We start from the raw sequence: 19,907 nt of genomic DNA, 5'->3' as shown, positions 1-19,907 counted from the left end.
CTTATTTCAAGCTTGAGACTGCCTTCGATGGTCTCGAAGGCATTTACTTTACTGTTCCAGCCTCGGAGGTCTTCTTGTAAAATCACACCACCATGACCTTCCTTTCTTCCAGTATCTCATGCGATGGCCTGAGAGAAGGAGGCCCAGATCTGTGATTGATGGCTCTGACAATTTACTCCTCTCGATCATCATCCCATCCAAGCCGTCTTACGGCGTCATGGTCTGAAGTACGAGTGATGAGACTTCCATGTCTCTGAGGACTCGATCAGTCCTGCATCACTTGTGATACTGCAGTCACCCTATAAGGGAACAGGTTTCTAAGTATACAGTAATCTGTACAATCCCCTCTTGAAAGTGTACCCTTGGAATCCCGCTTGAATAATGCCATAATTCACGGTTGCCTCAAGCTACGCTAGTTGCTCATTAGCTTCACAAGTTCATGCTTGGGGATATTACAGTATTGCTTTTGCATGGATATGTCGCCCATCGACAGAGCTGCTACAGACTTGGGACTGTGCTTCGGCAATCAACATGACGATCGTTACATCTCATTACAATTCTTCACATATCGATCAAAATGACATAAGATACGTACTTTCTCACCACCACACTTCCACTCACGAGATTCACTAGTATCACATACTCTCAAGAACTCCCCTCTCCCCCCTCCTCCCAAACAATCAAAACGATCAAACACCTTCAAAAAGTTCACTTCCTCTCCCTCAAAGCACGTTCAATCTCCTCCCAATACCTCTCCCCACTACTCCCCCTCCCCTTCCTCTCATTGATAAACGCAAACACCTGACCAGTTGGCATTCCAAATCTCTTCGACAGCGCTAAAACTCTATCCTTATACGCCTGTATATTCCTATCCATCAATTCTTTCCCTCTAAGATACCTCTCGTTCTTCTCTTGAACACTCAAGGGCGGACTCGGTGCTCTCACTGACTGTATTGAAGGAGAGGTAGGTATGGAAGGTGTAATCCTAATTGGACGGGGTGGGATGGATGTCTCTCGCAGGACCATATCTGGTTCGTCTCCGTCCTCTTCATCATCATTATGGAGACCATAGGATTTTCTGGTGGAGGCTCGGCGGGATATCCTTTCTTGTGTTTGACGTCTCTTGGTCGCTGATGATGTCAGATGTTCCTGTAGTAACGATTTACGTTTGTTCCTACTACTGCCTGAGACCGAGTCGGGTATATCGGAAATACGTTGGGGGGTCGATATCTCGGCAGAAGGTCCAGCTTCGATAGCTTTTTGTGGTTCCAGTGGAGGTTGATGATTTACCGGTTGGGGTTCAGCTTGTTCAGCTGGAATAGCTCGAATGTTGACTTCCAACTGGAACGGGAGGGACATCCTCGCGGAATCGCTCGTCGAAGGTCTTCCATCTGCCGAAGAATCAGGTTGGATAGGTTGGGAGGCAGGTTCGTTCGTAGATCGCTTAGGGGGACTGAGGATGATTTGAACAGGCGATGATTGGCTGCTCTGGATATTTGGAGGTCGTCGTCGAGGTGTACTCGTGTTTGAGGATGGTTCAGGTGCGGATGTTCGAACATCGAGATTAGGGGCAGAATCCGTTTCAGGCGGTACGATCGTTGTAGCTTCCTCGTCAATTCTGACGGATTTGCTGGTTTGATCATTCCCATCTATTTGTTGCTGCGTTGCTGCTGCTTGCGCTTTGGCAAAATCAGCCAGAATCGCTTGAGTAGCTTCGCCCTTCTGACTTTCGTGCTCGTCGTTCGTATCCGTCAATGATCCAGAATGAGAAAGTGGTAATGCCGAATTCCTCCTTTCTTGATTCCGGGATATAAGAGCATCCTTACTTGTCATTTCGTGATTGGATGCTTGATGGCCTACATTGCGGGAAGCGAAAGTTCTCGCAGGTATCTGACTTTCATCAGGTATCAGATCGTTCAACAGGCTTTCATCGTCTGTTGCTGTGGAAGCAGTCTTATCCAATTGGGGTAACACAGAGGGGTTTGATGGACCACTTTGAGGGTCAATGGTATTGGTCGAAGCGACAGGTGGCGGAACTTCCGGTTTCTGAGGCTTTTCGGGAGCATGAACAGCTGGAATAGCAGACGGTCCTGGGATGGGATTCGCTTGAGTACTGTTCTGTGTTCTAGCTTGCCGTTCGTTGTCCTTCGTTGATGATTGGATAGGTGGAGGTGATTCTTCGTCGAACAAGTCAACGAGATTTGTCTTCCCCATGTAGACCCATGACGAAGATGCAACAGGCGGAGTGACGGTAGGGCGTGACGGTCCGGCTTGCGTCGTGGGAGGGATAGCATGCTCACTATAATCACAACACAGCATGAGATTGTCTGTCCCTTGGGATTCAAGCGTGAAGCACAGACTCACAGGTTGGGGTCATTCTGAGTCGGCTTTGCTGTGGCTTTGTCCCTTTCCGACTTTGTCCTCAACCTCCTATCTATCCCACCTTGAACGTAATAACGGACCCGCTTTTCAAATTGCACATGATTCTTCTTGAATCGCTCATGCCATGATTGGCCAGAATGCCGTTCTGCGATAGGATACTGTCCAACCGATGCAAACTGTGTACACAGACGAGGTCAGCTCGACCTAGCTCAGTATCATTGGAGGTGATGTCCGTTACAGGCTATGGAAGCAAAGCTGCTCTCTGTTCATGGAATATTGCGAATATCAAACAGAACAGCTCACAAGGTTTTCATACGTTTTCCTGCTACCCCATGAACCGGTGGGATGGTGAGCTGCCAGATATCGACATAGGAAATCATCGTCTTGCGGAGTGTATTCGTTTCTTGGTCTAGGGATAATCACAACGTCAGCGTTACTCTAAACGCTCTCTCCCTCCCTTCCCTTAAGAGATCACATGATGGTATTGTGCAGAAGGGGGGTATCCTTCGTTCGGGCCTAGTCTAGAGGACTGGATCCCAACAATGCTCATACTGGATAGATAATGAGATTCACCAACCCCTTCAGGTCAATCGACTGTTGAGAATAAGAATGTGCTCACCCTCCCGCTGGTCTACCCGGACCTTTCCCACCGTCCCTCTTCATCTGTGCCGTCTCATCCTCTACGAAACTTTCCTCATCACTCTCTTTTTCCCCTTTCTTCTTATCTTGTATCTTCCACTCCAATCTCCTATTCCTCAAACAAGTATCCACCCAATCCCTTTCCACAATCTTCTGCCAATCCCTCCCATACCTCTTCCGCTCCTCATACACCTTCTTCGCGAACGCACTAGACTCATCAACTACCAACAGATCCGCCGTAGCTCGCTTCACCACCCCAATCGCACCTGCACATTCCAACTTCCCCAAGAGGGCATCACGAGCCTGTTCGGGCGATTCACCCTCTTCTCGCGATACGTTGACCGACACCCATACCTTGATTGGACGGTTGTTATCCAATTTAGTAGGATATACAAATAATGGGGATATGATGGGCAGCTGTTCGATAGGGAGAAGACGTTTGGAATGGTAAATGTTGGCTATCCAGTGGTAGGGCTGGATATTTGGTTGTGGTATGTCGGGATAGGTCCTGCGGAGGTAGGTTATGTGGTCGAGTTCTTGTTTGTATGATGGGTGGGAAGGGTTGGCTAGGAGGATGGTCGAGCCTTCTCGTTGGGAGGTGGTTGTGCCGCCCAGTTCCTGCAGATGCATGGGCATATCAGTACGTTTCATTCTTTTGACAGGAAGAGGTGGGAGTATTTCATTCTCTCGAGTGACTTACGATGATCCTCTCGCTCAAGATTTCGACAAGCTCATCTGTGAATTGCCCTTCTGCGAATATAATGGACTCTCCGTATAACAGATTCTCCATGATGGCGGGGATCGGAGTGGGTCTCGGAGGGATGTATATTGTGGTATAGCTACAAGTGAGGCAAGACTGCAGGATGGATTAGTATAGACGACTGCTTAACAAGAAGGAAACCTCAAGTGGACTTACCGGTGAATGGGACTTTTTCAAGTCGTCTTTGGGGTAGACCGTTGGTTACCGTCAATGAAGGTCCTCCATGCTATGTGGGTACAAGATCGCAAGATGGTATGGTGTATGTTGGATGAGATGTGAGGGGAGGAGAGAAGACAAGAAGATAGAGAGATCATGAGTAAGAGAACATGACATGAACAGTGGTTGACGCGATTTCACTCGGTCAATCATTCACTTTACCTCATTTTCAGGCACAGCTTGTTGACAAGAACAGTACTAGAGTACTGCTGCTATACTGTACATACAACACATGAACATGCATACATATTCCCATATATGCCCAGTGCAATCACAACCTCTCATCAAATGGCATCCAGCCTCTACACCTCTCACTTGCACATAGACATCTGGTCCGCCCTTTCTGGTCTATCCCATCTTGTACTAGCCCTTGTTCCTCTAGATGTGATGCCATACCAGTAGACCCCGACGCATTGGCATAATCAAATGTCAATTCCTCCCCATCTACCACATCTCTCTTCGTCTACAAAACACTCAATATCAGCACATCGTCTCCCCTTCACCAAAATAAATTGGATGAGAGAAGATGCTTACGAAAATTGCCGCTCTAGGGAGACTATCCACACCCCACCTTACAATCTGTATAACGCAATTCGGCTCGCACGAATGATTGAGAAACCTCCCTATGTTCCCTTTATATCTTGGATCTATATGCCATGTCTCCCCTGGTAGCTTCACTGAAAGTACATAATTACCTTCTCCCGCTTTTGGGTTGTTAAGTTGATCGATCCATCGCTGGCGAGCTTGGTGTGTGGTGAGGTACTCTCCTGCGTATAGAGATATAAATGTCCCTTTGGGTAGAGTTGGACTATCGTAGTTGGGAGTGTAGAAGAGTCCGAGACCTATACCGGATGAAGCGGGCTTGGTTATTAGTGATACACTGTGGTGCGATTAGTGTGATTCAAGACAGATGTGCGTTTAGACACTTACCGTACCCCTCGCTGAGTGAGTTTATTGGCACATCGTTCGAAACATGGGCATTGAGGTGAACATTCGACTAACGGTAGTCTTTCAGGTAATGCATCAAGGTTGAGCAGTTGATGGAAATGGGTATCGGGCTTTGTGTAGAAATTGCCTATACAGTCCGCGAGGAGAGTTAACATACATCAGGATTCGAAGGGGAAAAAGGTATTTCGACTCACCGAACCCACTCACGCAGTCGCAGGAATCACTATCCCTTACTGTGCATAGGACAGCGACATCTTGGTCTTCAGGATCATCGATGGTGCAAGAACATGTCCAAGGGTCGTTTCCTTCTAGATCATCCACCTCGTCATCGTCTGAATCATTACGTTCAGCCTTGGAGGATGCTATGGATGTTCCGTCTGGAAATATCGAGTCGGTTATATACTATCAGTATACCGATACGACAGTGTTGTCAGTATCTTAGCGGTATCCTGTTCATTGATGACCACATGAATTCAAACGAGCTCAATACTGACAGTGTTGAATGAGCCCAAGTCATCTTGTAAACTTGAGATCGGAAATGGCTCCTGTCCCTTCGAAATGTCTCCCATCATCTCATCTCATCTCAGCCTTTTCAGAAAGACCCGAATGGACGTTAAACACGTGATTGACTGATTTCTCTTTCTCATCGACCCATTCCTCATCAGTCGATTTAAAGTTTGGAGCCAAAAGATCAAGATTGGAATCGGAACCAACATGCATTAGTTAAGAGCAGGGTTGAATCACTCTGTGCTATGCTATTTTTGTACAAAGATGAAAGATCGACTAGACTAGAAATTTGTAGAATGTAAAATGGACTGTGGACGTCCTCCACTTCTCTGTCTATTGTAGTCGAGTAGGAACGACGTCGTCATGACTCAACGTTCTACTATTGGTTGTATAAGAGGCACAGCCTCACGGTCTTACCCGAAACAGTAATAACTCACCCTGTTAAACCCTGAGAAACGGTAGGTGGGACCTTAAGACATACAGTATACGGTCAGACTGCGCATTGACGCGCAGGTCTTTTGATCTTCGTGTTTCCCGTATACTCACATCGTATATACACATAATCCCTTCCCACCGTCCTATCCTGTCCTGTCGTTATCGTCTCAGACCCCATACAATAAGCCACCCCACCACCTATATAATAAACATCCTCTTGTCCTTTCTCTTTCTCTTTCTTCTTCTTTCGCATAACGTATAACGAACATTATCATCTCATCTCATACATACATTACTCTTCTATTCTCATCAACCCAATAACCCAAATACATCCTACAATGTTCTCCAAGAACCTCCTCCTCGCCGTCGCCCTCATGGGTCAAGCTTACGGTTTAACCATTAACACTCCTGTAAGCGATTCTATTCCTTTGTCCTCTCTCTGCCTTTCGTTTATCTGCGTCTTGAACACATGCTAACCTCTCTTCGATCTTCACAGGCTGCCCTTGTCCAATGTCGTGAGTCGATGAGTTCATCGTCGTTTGCCGCCGATCGAGAGTAAACCAAACTTATATCGGCGGCCGATTCGTAATGTTCCCAAACTATCCAAACACCGTCTCATACCATTTTCGAACATTACTAATTCGACTGAATCACAGAACCCGCCTCCATCTCTTTCGCTGAAGGTACCGCTCCTTACATTCTGTAAGTGTCTTTGCTTCACCACAACACCCATCCCACTTACCCAACTTCGCCGAGACTCGGACTCGCGTCTCAGGTCTTGGCGTCACTCAAAGCTTATTGTGTGATACTGAGACATCCGTGCGCTGACGTTACCCAATCACATCACAACAATAGTGCCGTCATCCCTGGTGGTCAAGTTTCAGCTGCTGCCATTGAAACTATCGGTGACAACCTCTCTACTTCCCCCATCACTTGGAACGTCAACCTCGCTTCTGGTGAGTCTACTCGATGCCTGTCCTCGAGCGTACGCCTATATCGCGAGCAGGACCGTTCATTTGCCGACATTTTGGAATTTCACCCCTCATTTCCCATTTCTGCCCCATTCGCGAAAACATCAAGCTGACCTGATCTCTGTGCTTTACCACCAGGTACTTCCATTACCCTCAAGTTGACTGATTCCACAGGAACCATTGCCTACTCATCTCCTTTGACCGTGAGTCCTGCTGCATGATAGGACAACGCATACTTGGAAACTGATTTTCCCCACGAACAGATTCAAGCCGGTTCTTCCAGCTCTTGTTTGAACACCACCGCTTCTACTAGTGGTCTTTCTACCGGTGCTGTCACCACCACCGGCTCATCCTCTGGAACTGCCAGGTGAGTAGTTAGGTTGACCTTCTGTCACACTGACTCTGCTGACGCTAACACTTCATTCACAGTGCCGTCTCCAGCGCCGTCTCCACCACTTCTGCCACCGCCGCTGCTTCATCCTCGGCCGCTTCCTCTGCTGCCTCCTCCGCCGCCACTAGCCGAGCTGCCTCGTGAGTTTAGCATTTTCACCCGTCCTCGCCAGGGTCTTGCTAACCCCTTTCACGATACAGTGCCACCTCTGCTGCTGGTTCCGCTACTTCCGCCGCTGGCTCAGCTGCTGGTTCCGCCACCTCTGCTGCTGCCTCGGCCGCTTCTTCAGCTGCTGGTTCCGGTGCTCTCTCCAACAAGGTCATCGCTCTCCCCGCTGTCGCCCTCGCTGCCGTTGGTGGTCTCGCCATGCTCCTTTAGATTCCTGCCTAGTTGGAAGGTCTTTGAATCACATAGGGACAGTAAAAACAAACAAACAACAATCCTGTTCACCTTGGGATGAATGGCTGATCACTTAGTTTCTTGAGGATTCACATTTAACGGGATTTAATGGATGGATGATTCTTCACGTTTTATTTCCATTACTTATCTGTTAAACATATAAACGAAATATATATATAGCACTTTTATTATCGGATGATCATCTCTCTTTTCTTTACTCATAAACTCATATACGTCTCTTTTACTATATAACACCCCTAATGATTTGTCGATGGATGAATGTTCTTTCTCTCTCTTCACGTCTGTCTATTTGCTGCTGAGCAGTTGATATCAGCCCCGTCCCGTTCACAAGGTCTTCTGACGAAGCAGGCAGCAAAGAGTTCTGAGCGTGATTGGGGAAGGAGTCGTAAGCTGATGATGATGATGCCGTCGATCTGTCCCGTTGTTGTGCCTGAATACAACTACCCGACTTGCTTTAACTCCACCTTTATAGCTCTTAATCTTCCATTCTCCGCAGGAGTGAAATCAATCAACTCGGTTACATCGCTTTTGACTACCTTCTGTCCAGAGTAGAATAGAAGATGCAAAGGTATCAACCACCCCACGCGCGACAGCGGAATGCTCCAACGCAGGATGAACGACAACAAGGTACGAATGATGGTTCCGCTCGAGCATCATATACTAGAAGATACAATACTGAGGACAGGACAGAGCAGGTAGCAGGATCTGGGCCGTATATAGGGAAAGATGGATACGACAAACCTTCAGGTCAATATGGATATTCACAACAACAGCAACAGCAACGACGCGATCCGACCTACTCTTCGAGAAATGATGATCGCCCTCGCCCTCGCCCTCGCAACCCCAATAATCCCGGTCCCTCATCTTCAAGCGGTCATCACACCTACAGATCCAACCAACCTGGTCCCTTGTCTTCCAACGTATACAGGTCCAAGAAGAATTGGTCTGATTCGCCGGTACTGGCCTCCCCCGCGAGCGATATTAGACCTATGCGAGCGACGTTGGAACAGGCAAAGGGAAAGGGAGGTGACCATGAGGAATTTGATTTCGAGATGATACAGAGCGTTAGTAGATCCGGAGGGGATGGGAAGGAAGGCGATCTGTGGGTTATACCTTCACCTTGTCTCAGCATTGTTGGGGGTGAAGGAGTATCGCTAATGGGATGATGGGATGATGGGTGGTAGGTTGAAAGATTGGGATGTCCAGGAGAAGTATAGGGTGTTCATTGAGGGGAAGGTGAGTTTGTATAGCCCATCTATCTTATCAAGTTTCGTTATATGATCCAGGCATACACTGTACCTATGAAATATCATCACGAGGTACGATGCTGATGCATCATTTCGTAGATACAAAAACATCATTCGACATTCCATACGACGTATCATAAGGCTCCGAAGAGAGATGCAAGGGATGAGATGGAGAGTCTGGGTAGTATTGTCTTGTTACTCCGTAAGTCATATTCTGCATCTATCTTCCTTGCTATCATCGATAGACACACACATTTAATGATACGATGTTTGGTGATTCACGTGTGGACAACTGATATACCGTCTTCTGATATCTAGGTAAATTGAGGGAAGGAGTGGTAGCTTCAGGGAGGATCGATAGATTCGCAGTAGAGGGTGAGCCAATGATTCCTGTCCATTGACTCGTCCGTCTGCCTCTCCCCAATCTGGCATCGTCTCGGTCAGGAAGACCATCAATCGAGAGGTGAGGATGACTGATCTAATAAAATCACGTTTTCCCCTAGTCTTCGAATCATCCGCGCAATTCTCTATACTAGCCAATAATCGACCTCAGCTGATATCCTCGCTGAGTGGGCTGGTACCGGGCTTGTATAGTGCTTTGGACGTTAGGCAGGAAGAAGGAGGGCAAGGGAAATCAAAGGACATACCTCGATCTCCAGCTGAAATACAGGCAGAAAGTCTAGAGCGAAGAATGAACCATCTGTCCCTCAAAAACTCCCATGAAGAGAGGAGAAGAGATTTCGTGGTGTTATATCTGCTATATCAATTAGTAGTCATAGGTGAAAACGAATTTTGGTCGACCTACTGGAACCTTACCAATCCACCTCGCAAGAAGCGATTACGAATAGCATTCGACGATATCACTCTGAATCACGCCGATCAGAACGAAGAGATACCATCATACATCTCGTTCATCTCCCCATCATCTATCAATCTCGCAACTTCCCTCGCTAAAGCTATTACATCCACTTCATTCAACCCGATAAGATATTTCCAGTTATCACGTTCAGCGACGGAGTATGAGAGAGTGATTTTGTCTTGGGGTGGGGATAACGTGCGGGAGAGAGCCTGGACGGTACTGAGGAAGGGATATATGTCTTGTTCGGTGCAGTGGGCGGGGAAGTTCTTGGGGATGGATGAAGGGGAGATTGAGGGGTGGGTGGAGGAGAGGGGTGGGAGGGTGGAGGGTGGGATGCTGAGATTACGATGATATTGGTATTGACCGGATGAAACGGAGGGCAAATGACCACACTGTTGTTATTCCATTTGTCTCGGAAAGGATCCAAGACTGACTAGTGAATGTATGGGAAATGGACATATCGCTGACTAGTCTCATTTGTCCTTTGTCATTCAGGATTACAGATCTTGAATCTTGTATCTTGTTTTTCGATACATTGTATGCAACGCATTTATCATATTGACATACATAGTTATCGCAACATTTCGAATAGAAGTGACGGCTCGGATGGACTCGTTGGCATCTCTCGTCTCTGTTGCAAATTGACAGTATCGCTTCGATACCTCAAATGCCGCTAAATCAAGAGTCCGTCCCCTCATGTGCTTCTGGTGTTATACATAACGGGCACGGACCGAATGCGCTGAGAAAGATGAAACTCAAGTGCACTCTCGTCTTTCGATGAAACGACGGATATCTCAATCCCAGAGACTACAAAGTCAAATTCATTGTGTGTGACATCCACTATGCTACTCATCGATTCATGGCACTAAGGCTCGCTTCTAGCAGAGGAAGGAGGCTCGCACGAAACAATCATTGTATGCAGCTCAGCAGAATGTGGCACTTTGCCGGTAATGTAACTCGCTGTGGATCAATCAGGGACGAGATTGAGACAATTAGGCCTAGGGCAGTGCACGGTCCCATCCGTTCACCCGGTATCAAATAACCCTTTCAAATGGGTTATATCACTTTTCTAATCGGGAATAGGATGGTGGCTTGACGGTACATTGAATGGTATTAGTGAAGAGTTGTAATGTAGATTACAAAATGGTCGTTACCAGATCTAGCTTGGCATTACCTACTATCAGTTGACCTGTCAATAACAAATATATGAATATGTCCCCTTTTCAACAAAGAGATCATGCATGTAGAGAGAAAACATCTCAGACGACCACTTTACTATACTCACTTTCTATCGTCGAACCAAGAATTCATCCATCACCTCACGATAGACAAGGAAGACAAGCGATCGCTATAACTTGACCTGAACATTACGCGTGTAGTCGTACTAGTGCTAGTGCTATCATCCCTGCGCCAACCCGAAACAGATAAACAATAAACATTTGATCCTACTCTTACTCTTGCCACCACAATACCACAATAATAAAGATCGACATTACAACACACCTCGTGCACAATTACAACCATCACGTTTCGATCAGGAAGCAGCTTATACATACAGCAAGGGATATATATAAACATAAAACGTAGACAGGAAGGAAGGGAACTCTAAGCTTGACAACAGCAATCGACCCCTATCCCTCAACCCAGCTGAAGAAATCAGGATAACGTATAAGAAGTAGGAACGGTAGTCATGGCGGGTAAGTACTTTTGATCCATCTGCGCTACTTCCACCCTACCTCCCTGGTGGTATCACTCCATTGAGCAGGATACAGAGGAAGGGCAGACGCGTTTGAGCGGGAATGGGATGGATGAAAGGTTCTTTCAAAGCCAAGCGGCTTGAGCTGAGGCTAACGTCAATATGCTGATTATTGTTTATCATTTTGCGTTTGCTCCTTCGTGTCAACTACTGTCTGTACCTACCTGAACATCTATACCAATACGTGATACCCACTGTGACTCGATACTCGACACTCAACTTGGGACCGCTTGATGCCTTTCACTATACCATAAAATGACCAACTCAGCTATATATACCGTGTAAGTGCAACACCTCACCATCCTCTTCCTGGTGCAGTGAGCTGATAGATGGTCTGAACAGGTTCACATCCCCGCATCATGCGCCTATGCCCAATCATCTACCGACGTTGATCGTCACTCCTCATGGTGGGTTCTCATTTCCTGGTACCAAAGGAGAGGAAGGAGATCAATGCTGACGCGATGGATGGTGGATGACAGGTCAGCCAAATCAGATATTGTATACCTATCTGTGAGTGCTCGTCAACGTTTGAAAGAGAAATGAGAAATGGAAGCTGATCTAGAGACTGGAAGTATAGCCATACCGAAGAGGTAAATTACCATTCACCCATCCTCTCGCTGTATACCCCTCAATAGCTGTAGTTCGGTAGTGCTGACTTATCTTCAGAATCGAGTAAATTACCTCCTCACCCCCTCACCTCAAGGCGACCTATGCGTCGCCAAGCTCTTCCCTCCCACTCGACCAGGTCAACCGGGACACTCCTCCGCATCCCTCCCCACAGTGAACAACAAACAACCCCATAACGTCGTGCGATGCGAAGCCTCCAGAGATCTCAGGTGGACAATAGAGAATACTGGTGTGATGTCACCGATTTATAAGATTGTCAATCAGGATGATACACCGCTGTATCAGATCTCGAAACCTAATCCGAATGCGGAGTTTTGGACGATGTTTTACTTTAAGTATGCTGGTCATCAGATCCCGCCGAAGAGGATTGAGGTGAGTTCTTCGGGTTGTATTCGATGAGGCAGCGGAGCTGGCGGACGGAAGATTGGTGTGATTGGTGTTCAAGTGGTGGTCGCGTGATGACCAAGAGAGAAGCGAAGTTGGCAGGTGAAGAGAGATTAGATGGATCATATCGTGTTATGGTTGTGAGATTGGAGAGAATGCAACGGATGTCTCCCTACTCTTCAGAAGACATGGGATCCGCAAGAACCAATATACTGAGCTTGATAGCTGACATTGTCTTCCTTGTTCTTGGTAGTTCGGCAAAGTGGCCAAGAACCCGCCTGAAAAGGGAGGAGGTACTAGAATCACCGTGACTGGTAAGACCGAGGATGAAAAGCAAGTCTGGCAGACGTTGGGTGTTGGGAATGAAGATTGTGTGGAATGGGTGGTTTGCTGCGCTTGTTTGAATTTGCTTGAGTGAGTGCACCTATCGATCTCCTCCATAATTTACCTTACTCCAGTCCAGGAGTCGGACCTGTGAACCACTCCTCCTGTAGCTCTCAGTGGAAGGTGCTGTCGATACAATCCTCTCATCTGTATATGAGAGTGAGGCTAACATGCTATACCCCCCTCCAGCGACCAAATTCTCCAAGCAGCCGAGAAGAAAGCCGGTATCCTCGGCCCCGCCTCAACAGCCACCGCCCCAGCCGCGACCTCCTCACCCGCCGCTACCTCCATGCGACCCAACCCTGGCCCAATACAGCGAGTCCCACCATCGAACGGACCCAGATCCGCCGGGTCAGGTCCAGGTATAGCATCGTCCTTACCTTCTCGAGGTGGCCCTGGGATCGCATCGTCCGCACCGCCCATGATGCCTCAACAACAGCACCCTGCTAGCAATCTGGCTCAGACGTATAGGAATAATCCTAATCTTCGTAATCATGTGCCCCCACCCCAACAGCAGGGTAGTTATAGAGGACCACCCCCACCACAGCAACAGCAACAGATGAGAGGTGGACCGACACCTCAACAGGGTCAGAGAGGATATGCTCCGGTTGGGAATGGACGACGATTCTAGTTTAGGCGGGGGAACGGGTTATAGGTGTTATTTGGGAGGTTGAGGAAGGGAAGATCTTGCAGTGGAGCTGCTCAGCAGGTGCGGCTGATGGGTTGTTGGTCAACACCGTTGTGAAAGAGATTTTGGGCTCAAGAAGGAAGACGAAAATTGGAATACGAGGTGCATTGGACGAACTGGATCCTGTGGATACAAACGGTATATATAATCCAAGGGATCAACCTAAGTGGATCTTTCTTGATCTGCTCCAACTATTCATTACTATTTGATTTTCCTCCTTGCTTAATTCTTCACAACATTGGGTATCTTTCGTGATGTTCATTGTAATGCTCATATCTCTTTACCCTACGAATTACCTTCTTCCATATATACCCAGATTGAAACGAGATATCCCGGTTCTGGTGATAGTATGTGAATATATGTACGCATTTTATCAGACTAATAACGTTCTCACTTGACTTGTGAATTGGAAAAAGAGTGCAGTGCATGGTTTAGTATACAACAATGGATCAAATGAAGTTTCCCAAAGCATCCTATCAGATCAGAACCCCCAAAAAAACCCAAAAGACGAATTCTCGTTCCTCACGCCCCACTATTCATGACTACTGCTCCGAAATCGTCACCTACACCCCACTGGTCCATCAACCTCTTGACCTCGCTCATATCTCCCCTGTGATTGTACTGCCCATAATGCGGTATGATATCTGTGATTTCCTTCATATCTGTAAACGCTCGATTATCGGGCGAGGGGAGTGGTCGACGGAGTCGTTCTGTTATCTATATCATGGCACTCATCAGCTCCAGCCATTCCATGTGATTTAAAAGAACGGCTAACTCACCTTTTTATGGTGTTTTGGAATATCCGACCATGATTCCGATTTAATCCTTGACATGTATTTATCGATGACTTGTAAATTCCCTTCCACGCATAGTATACCTGGCTTACCTGTGTCGAGAGATCAAGATCTGTCAGCTCAATCTCAATGTGAATCTGGACGAAGCTTGCTCTCAGTTTCTCTTGAATAGCGAGTTCTTTCCGATCTCTCCCGTGTTGATCAGGAGGTTTTGCATTCAAGATGGAGATGGAGCTGGATAAACGACTCACCTGCCAGAACGAACCCTGTCAGACCCACCTCTTTCGCAAAATTCACCATATCGTCCCTCTTTTCGCGTGTTGATAAAGAAGGTAACCAGAACCATACCCTATCTATCTGTTTATCTCCTTCCTCCTCTTCCACCATCCCTTCTTTGTCGTGTACTGCCGATTCCGCCAATATACATTGTAGCCTCAGTTTGACGGCTTCGATCCTGCTCAAGATGTATTCACAAGGTTCTTCTCCCTCATCATATACCGGTATTTCTTCTAGTAGACTTTCGTACTGACTCCGATTTAGGAATAAAGGCTGCTTGGGTCGTATCCTCACACCCCTGCAGGATGTGGGGAGGTGAATCTGAAATATCACTTCTTCATCTACGGTCGGATCGTATTCGTCTATGGGTAACGTTAATTCACATTTCAGCTCTTCTATTCCCCTTACGTTGCCGTTGAGGTTGGAAGAGGGGTCATTAAGATAGGTGTCTAAGATGGATTGGGTCGATTCAGGTAAGAGCAGCTCGGTGGGGGTGTACATTGAGGTTAGGAGTTGGAGGAGGTCGAGCTGAGCTTCGAGCTCTGGTGGGTTGGACATGTTGTTTGCCTTGGACCCTTTGCTAGCCTCGAGCGCAAGGTGTAATGCGTGTTTGATTTGGTCGATTTGGTACGAATATACTCTGTATGATGTTGACCATCTCCAGCTTTTCATGTTTACGAGTAACTTCATCGGATTTTCCGACTGAAGATGCTTTGCGGGGCTCCACCTATAACGTTTACTTGTCAACAACAAAGTTAAGATGTCCCATTCTCGTGTATTTGTTAGTTATTCTCTCGATAGCTGTAGATCCAGCGATGCCTATGTCAAGATGAGAGTATTCTGGCCCAGCACCGGGTTAGAAAGCGACGAAGGTGTTGTCGTAGGCTGTAGGCTGGACGATACACTTTGTGTAGTCGGTATTGTGGATAGATGGGTGAGTTCGACAAAGATCTAGAGCTGGAATGGGTTTCCGGTCCTCATCCAGCTATGGTGATGCGTGCTAAGTATTTCTGTGCACTCTTAGAGGGATACCGACGGGACGAGATTCGAAAGACTTATATCTACAGAACCTGGGCCGAAAATACAGATCCTGGGATACACTCAACCTGCAATATCGAGGATTGACACCCCGAAAAGCGATATCTCGTTTTGGTTAGATAAGAATGGAATACCCATATCATGCTCGTAGGTTTACACATAGCCTTGGTATCCTCGGCGTATGCTGAGATTGGAATCTCTGAGATTAGACAACCGGTCCAGGTGATACTGTATACTCCACCTGATCCTGCAAGACTCCGTTATCTTCGCACATCTCCTGCTTTCAAGGGTCATCGTAATGAGGAGATGGCTATACAGGATGGATATGGTATCGCCGTGACCTCATCGAGTGGTAGGAAAGGTATGAATGAGATCATCGACCTAGTACGTATAGTCCAAGCGTTCTATGGTTCATATGCTAAAGCGCAGGGAAGATCAACCATACGAAAATCGTTCAACGAGAATTATCTGGAATGTTGAGAGGACCCTCTAAGGATGATCCCACCACCGACAGAGCGGATACGCATGAGGGATCCTCATCAGATACGATCTTGAATGGTCCGAAGAGGATTCTACTCCCGCTGGGGATGTGCGCACAGACCCTATGCGCCATTTCAAGCTACATTACATCAATTGGCTCACTCAGGTCATTCAGCTCAACCAGTAAGACCTCTATGATTTTATCGAAGGGTTCGTGCTGATAACTGAAACATGAAACGTTTAGTCGATCAGATATCTTTGCGTCTCTCGCAGGGATTGCAGGGACCCGAACGGTTTATGAGTACCCGACAGGTTGGGGTTGGTATAGAGGTTAGGTCTGAGAGGTACATACGGTGAGTGATTGTTGGTTTCCCTCTGTTGTCAATTCATCACGCTGATGAAGATGGTCGTGTATAATTAGATTCTGGAATACCGTTTGGCTTATTTTCGTAAGCTTGAAAACAAGCTTGCCTGTTGGTTATGAGAGAGTTAAGCTGAATGAGATTTCGGTGGATAGAACGATGTGATATTGGGTTATACAGCAAGGCAATTCATCCTCCTCTATTCACCGCTCATTCAGAGGATCATCATTCATGCTACTACTGTGAGTCAGCTCTCGTACGTTCTAGATCTTCCGATAAGCTGATCTGGAGTATCAGCGATATCTCGTCGAAGTACCTATAATCATGCTGAGATGGCTGAACGATTGGCCAGTGGGGTTGAAGTTGAATACCCCGTTGAGTCAGTTCTTCTGTACTGGTCTGGGACTGATCATTCAGAAATGGGGAGGTGAGTGGCTTCAGCTTCTGTCTGATCATCGCTTATCGCCCTAAGCTCATCTTGCTCGTTGATCAGATATCGTCATACCTCATCTTGAGAGGCTCTTACCATCGCTCACCCAGCTTTTCGCTCTCTCCTCACTTGGCGGATTAACATTCACATTATCACTACTCAGGGATACACTCACCATTCTCACCTCTCACTTGCATCTGTGTCATGTTCTTATGAGATACATCTTCGACTGGCAGCTGGAGTCATTAGGGGGATTATGGAACCTATTTCGAGGTTAGCTGGGTTTTCCTAGCCCTGCTGCAGCATGATAGCTTACAAAGTGACATTGTACTTGTATAGGCAAACGATGGAACGTCCTTCGGAAAAGAACAGATTCATACGAATATGATGTGGACCAGCTGTTTCTGGGGACATTGCTATTCACCGTCTCAGCATTCCTGTTCCCTACAGTTTTAACGTACTTTGGGTTATTCGCTTTAGTAAATTCTCTCAGCCTCCTATCCTGGACATCAGATCTCGGCTAACATTCTCTTTAGATACGACTGGGTGTGAAGGCATTTCAGAGGTTGTTGATATCTGGTATATCAGCTTTGAACGCTTTCCCATTGTTCGAGTTGATGTTGAGGATAAAAGAGCCCTCAAGATTGCCTGGTGAGTTGGCGCTTGGGTTGCACATTTTGCATGGCTGATATCCTGTCTATTCCAGCTGGTGTACATATGAAGCTTGTCTCAATGAAGAATGCAGAAGGGATGCAGAAAGGGGAAGGAAGAGTGGCGATCACTCATGTATTGGAGTTGAAGGTGAGTCCGTCGATTTGTCAACCGAAATTACAGTGTCATGATCGTGTTCGTCGTATATTACATGCTGAGTTGGTAGCTGATGTTGTGAGCAGAGTTCTCCCAAATCTATCTTTGACATCCTGTTCCCATCGTAAAATCATTAGTATTGCTTGTTGTACCCATATCTCATGCACCACATGCCCTGCAGCCATATCACCGACAAAACATGCATCTTCTCCAACAAAATCTGCGTATCCGTACTCTATTCGTAACATCAAAGTATGAAAAGAAACCCAGCGAAAAAAGAAGTACATGAATCATCCTCCGCCCTACTCATCTTAGGCATCCCATTGTTACCCTCAAGAGGGATTTGTAGGGAGAGTACACCTGACTTAACAGGCGCAGGAAGAGCATGAGCAGCTTTGTAAATCGATGAGTTAGCTAGTGTTTCTTGGAATCTTGGTGTACAATAAGGATAATACAGTAGAAAGTGAGTTCTTTGTTTTTGTTTGTCTGTAGTGAGGGGAACGATGGGAGGGAGGACTTACGAGGAAGCACCGCATGAAGAGCAGGTACCGTTAGTTCCTGAGGAGTTGCATTGGTTAACGGGCATGGAGTTGGAGTTAGAGTTGTTGCATCTGTTGGTTTGATCGTTGGTGTTAGCTGGCAAGAGGAAGAGAATAGGGCAGAACGGACTCACCCAGAGGATCCGTGGGTGGAGCAAGATCCGTCAGAGGAGGTCTCGCAGCCGTTGTTGACGTAGAACTGGGGAGGTGATGATGAGTAAATCAAGTTGACGCTGGGGAGTGGGGGAAGATTGGAGTGTTGACGTACGACACTGGAGATGGCGGCCATTGTTGCTAGTTGGTTGGTGGTTGTTGTTGGTGGGTGGTTAATCGTAAGAGTCGTTGAGTTGGTTGGGATGAAGAAAGAAAGAAAAGAAGGAGGAAACCAAGGGGGAAGAGAGGGCTTTATATATCTTATCTTCGAGACATCTTTGGGTGAACTGATGGGAATGTTGTAAACGGATTTGCCGCCTTTGCCTCGAGGCGAGAGAGACTAAAAACGAGAGAAAGAGGGAAGTGGGGGATGATGGCTTCGTATTCGATTTGATGGTGGCGTCGTACAATGGACCAAGAACAATAAGAGAGGAAAAGCGATCAAGTCGGATCTATGCTATTGTACTGCTACAGTGCGAACGAGTTGACTAGACCGCCATCATCTACCGTTTTAAGACAGGAAACAAAACACACAACTTATTCTCATGATGGTAACTCAATTTTCGACTAAACTTCTTGGATTGTAGATTGTCCCGATCGCTTGAGGAAATCCCCTCGAAGAAGCGTGTTATCGCCTCTGGTGGCGTTGGGAGGGAGGATTGGTATTGCGGAAAAGGGTAGAGTAGAGATGGGGTGTATACGTAGTATCTCTCTGGGTCCTTTGAGGAGATGGTACTTTTGTAGACCCTCAAGCTACAGTAAGGCGATTCTGGAATGAAATCACTCGGGTGGGGGTGAGAGGTGCGGCACATGGGATCGATGTCGGCTATCCGTATTGTGAGTATTGTTGGATTATGTGGTAATGTCGACTTACCAATCCAAAAAGTGGCAAAGCGATTTTATTAGCATCAGCGCAGAAGAAGCATGACCGTTCATTGACCGAGAAAATTGAGTGCGTTGAAGGGCTCTTTTCCAGTGTATGTATCTGTTGAGGAGAGATATGTAATGGAAATGACCATAAAACGGGCCAGACAATGGGAAATCACTGAAACGCCTTAAACACGAGGCATCAGGTCTTGTACTAACGATTTGCCACTTCGGGCTCTTCCTTCCTTTCTCTTCTACTATTGTAGGCTAGTCTTGGTATGGCATAAAGTAGATAACAATTCAATGTGTGATGCATGCATGAACAGCCATGTGTAAAGTCGGACGATGAGCTCTATCTGCATGACTCTTTCCCCGTCATTCCGCAAACGGTCGCCTCGAGATTTATGCCACGTGCGTATTCAATGTTATGAGAACAGCATAGACCAAGCCATATTTTGACCAAATAGGCGAAGCCTGCTGTTATATCCTGTTCCCTCTTATATGGATATCGTGCGCCAGGTAAGAACGAGAACACCATAGACCACCA

General features: G+C 46.8%; 8 protein-coding genes across 8 annotated transcripts; 4 read left to right on the top strand and 4 right to left on the bottom strand.

The window, feature by feature from the left end:
• Positions 1-708: 708 nt before the first annotated feature.
• I302_102254 (uncharacterized protein) lies at positions 709-3,811 on the bottom strand (the record flags this gene model as incomplete). Its single annotated transcript, XM_019187630.1, has 5 exons — positions 709-2,299; positions 2,365-2,558; positions 2,686-2,791; positions 3,002-3,639; positions 3,722-3,811. The coding sequence occupies 5 exons, from the start codon at positions 3,809-3,811 to the stop codon at positions 709-711; spliced, it is 2,619 nt and encodes an 872-aa protein (XP_019050508.1).
• Positions 3,812-4,268: 457 nt separating this feature from the next.
• I302_102253 (uncharacterized protein) lies at positions 4,269-5,517 on the bottom strand (the record flags this gene model as incomplete). The annotated part of the gene is made up of 5 exons (XM_019187629.1): positions 4,269-4,460; positions 4,532-4,877; positions 4,928-5,072; positions 5,140-5,347; positions 5,440-5,517. The coding sequence occupies 5 exons, from the start codon at positions 5,515-5,517 to the stop codon at positions 4,269-4,271; spliced, it is 969 nt and encodes a 322-aa protein (XP_019050507.1).
• A 708-nt stretch (positions 5,518-6,225) lies between these two features.
• On the top strand, positions 6,226-7,627 carry I302_102252 (uncharacterized protein; the record flags this gene model as incomplete). The annotated part of the gene is made up of 8 exons (XM_019187628.1): positions 6,226-6,297; positions 6,384-6,402; positions 6,544-6,589; positions 6,743-6,843; positions 6,997-7,061; positions 7,122-7,225; positions 7,288-7,389; positions 7,450-7,627. 8 exons carry the CDS (start codon positions 6,226-6,228, stop codon positions 7,625-7,627), a joined length of 687 nt encoding a protein of 228 aa, XP_019050506.1.
• Positions 7,628-8,229: 602 nt separating this feature from the next.
• On the top strand, positions 8,230-10,126 carry I302_102251 (uncharacterized protein; the record flags this gene model as incomplete). The annotated part of the gene is made up of 5 exons (XM_019187627.1): positions 8,230-8,771; positions 8,854-8,905; positions 9,016-9,118; positions 9,235-9,291; positions 9,420-10,126. 5 exons carry the CDS (start codon positions 8,230-8,232, stop codon positions 10,124-10,126), a joined length of 1,461 nt encoding a protein of 486 aa, XP_019050505.1.
• A 1,660-nt stretch (positions 10,127-11,786) lies between these two features.
• On the top strand, positions 11,787-13,557 carry I302_102250 (uncharacterized protein; the record flags this gene model as incomplete). The annotated part of the gene is made up of 7 exons (XM_065869449.1): positions 11,787-11,812; positions 11,874-11,938; positions 12,011-12,041; positions 12,109-12,121; positions 12,198-12,530; positions 12,796-12,956; positions 13,116-13,557. 7 exons carry the CDS (start codon positions 11,787-11,789, stop codon positions 13,555-13,557), a joined length of 1,071 nt encoding a protein of 356 aa, XP_065725521.1.
• A 579-nt stretch (positions 13,558-14,136) lies between these two features.
• Positions 14,137-15,242, bottom strand: I302_102249 (uncharacterized protein; the record flags this gene model as incomplete). The annotated part of the gene is made up of 3 exons (XM_019187625.1): positions 14,137-14,331; positions 14,394-14,500; positions 14,660-15,242. The coding sequence occupies 3 exons, from the start codon at positions 15,240-15,242 to the stop codon at positions 14,137-14,139; spliced, it is 885 nt and encodes a 294-aa protein (XP_019050503.1).
• A 271-nt stretch (positions 15,243-15,513) lies between these two features.
• On the top strand, positions 15,514-17,929 carry I302_102248 (uncharacterized protein; the record flags this gene model as incomplete). The annotated part of the gene is made up of 13 exons (XM_019187624.1): positions 15,514-15,618; positions 15,709-15,869; positions 15,932-16,106; positions 16,157-16,385; positions 16,447-16,555; positions 16,624-16,651; positions 16,720-16,806; positions 16,862-16,991; positions 17,058-17,267; positions 17,334-17,473; positions 17,531-17,645; positions 17,701-17,795; positions 17,888-17,929. The coding sequence occupies 13 exons, from the start codon at positions 15,514-15,516 to the stop codon at positions 17,927-17,929; spliced, it is 1,626 nt and encodes a 541-aa protein (XP_019050502.1).
• A 389-nt stretch (positions 17,930-18,318) lies between these two features.
• On the bottom strand, positions 18,319-18,629 carry I302_102247 (uncharacterized protein; the record flags this gene model as incomplete). The annotated part of the gene is made up of 2 exons (XM_019187623.1): positions 18,319-18,412; positions 18,475-18,629. 2 exons carry the CDS (start codon positions 18,627-18,629, stop codon positions 18,319-18,321), a joined length of 249 nt encoding a protein of 82 aa, XP_019050501.1.
• Positions 18,630-19,907: the final 1,278 nt, after the last annotated feature.

Source organism: Kwoniella bestiolae, chromosome 1 (assembly GCF_000512585.2).
Source record: "Kwoniella bestiolae CBS 10118 chromosome 1, complete sequence".
In the NCBI taxonomy this organism is placed as follows: domain Eukaryota; kingdom Fungi; phylum Basidiomycota; class Tremellomycetes; order Tremellales; family Cryptococcaceae; genus Kwoniella; species Kwoniella bestiolae.
Note: the sequence above shows the minus strand (reverse complement) of the source record. Positions and strands in the feature narration are given on the sequence as shown.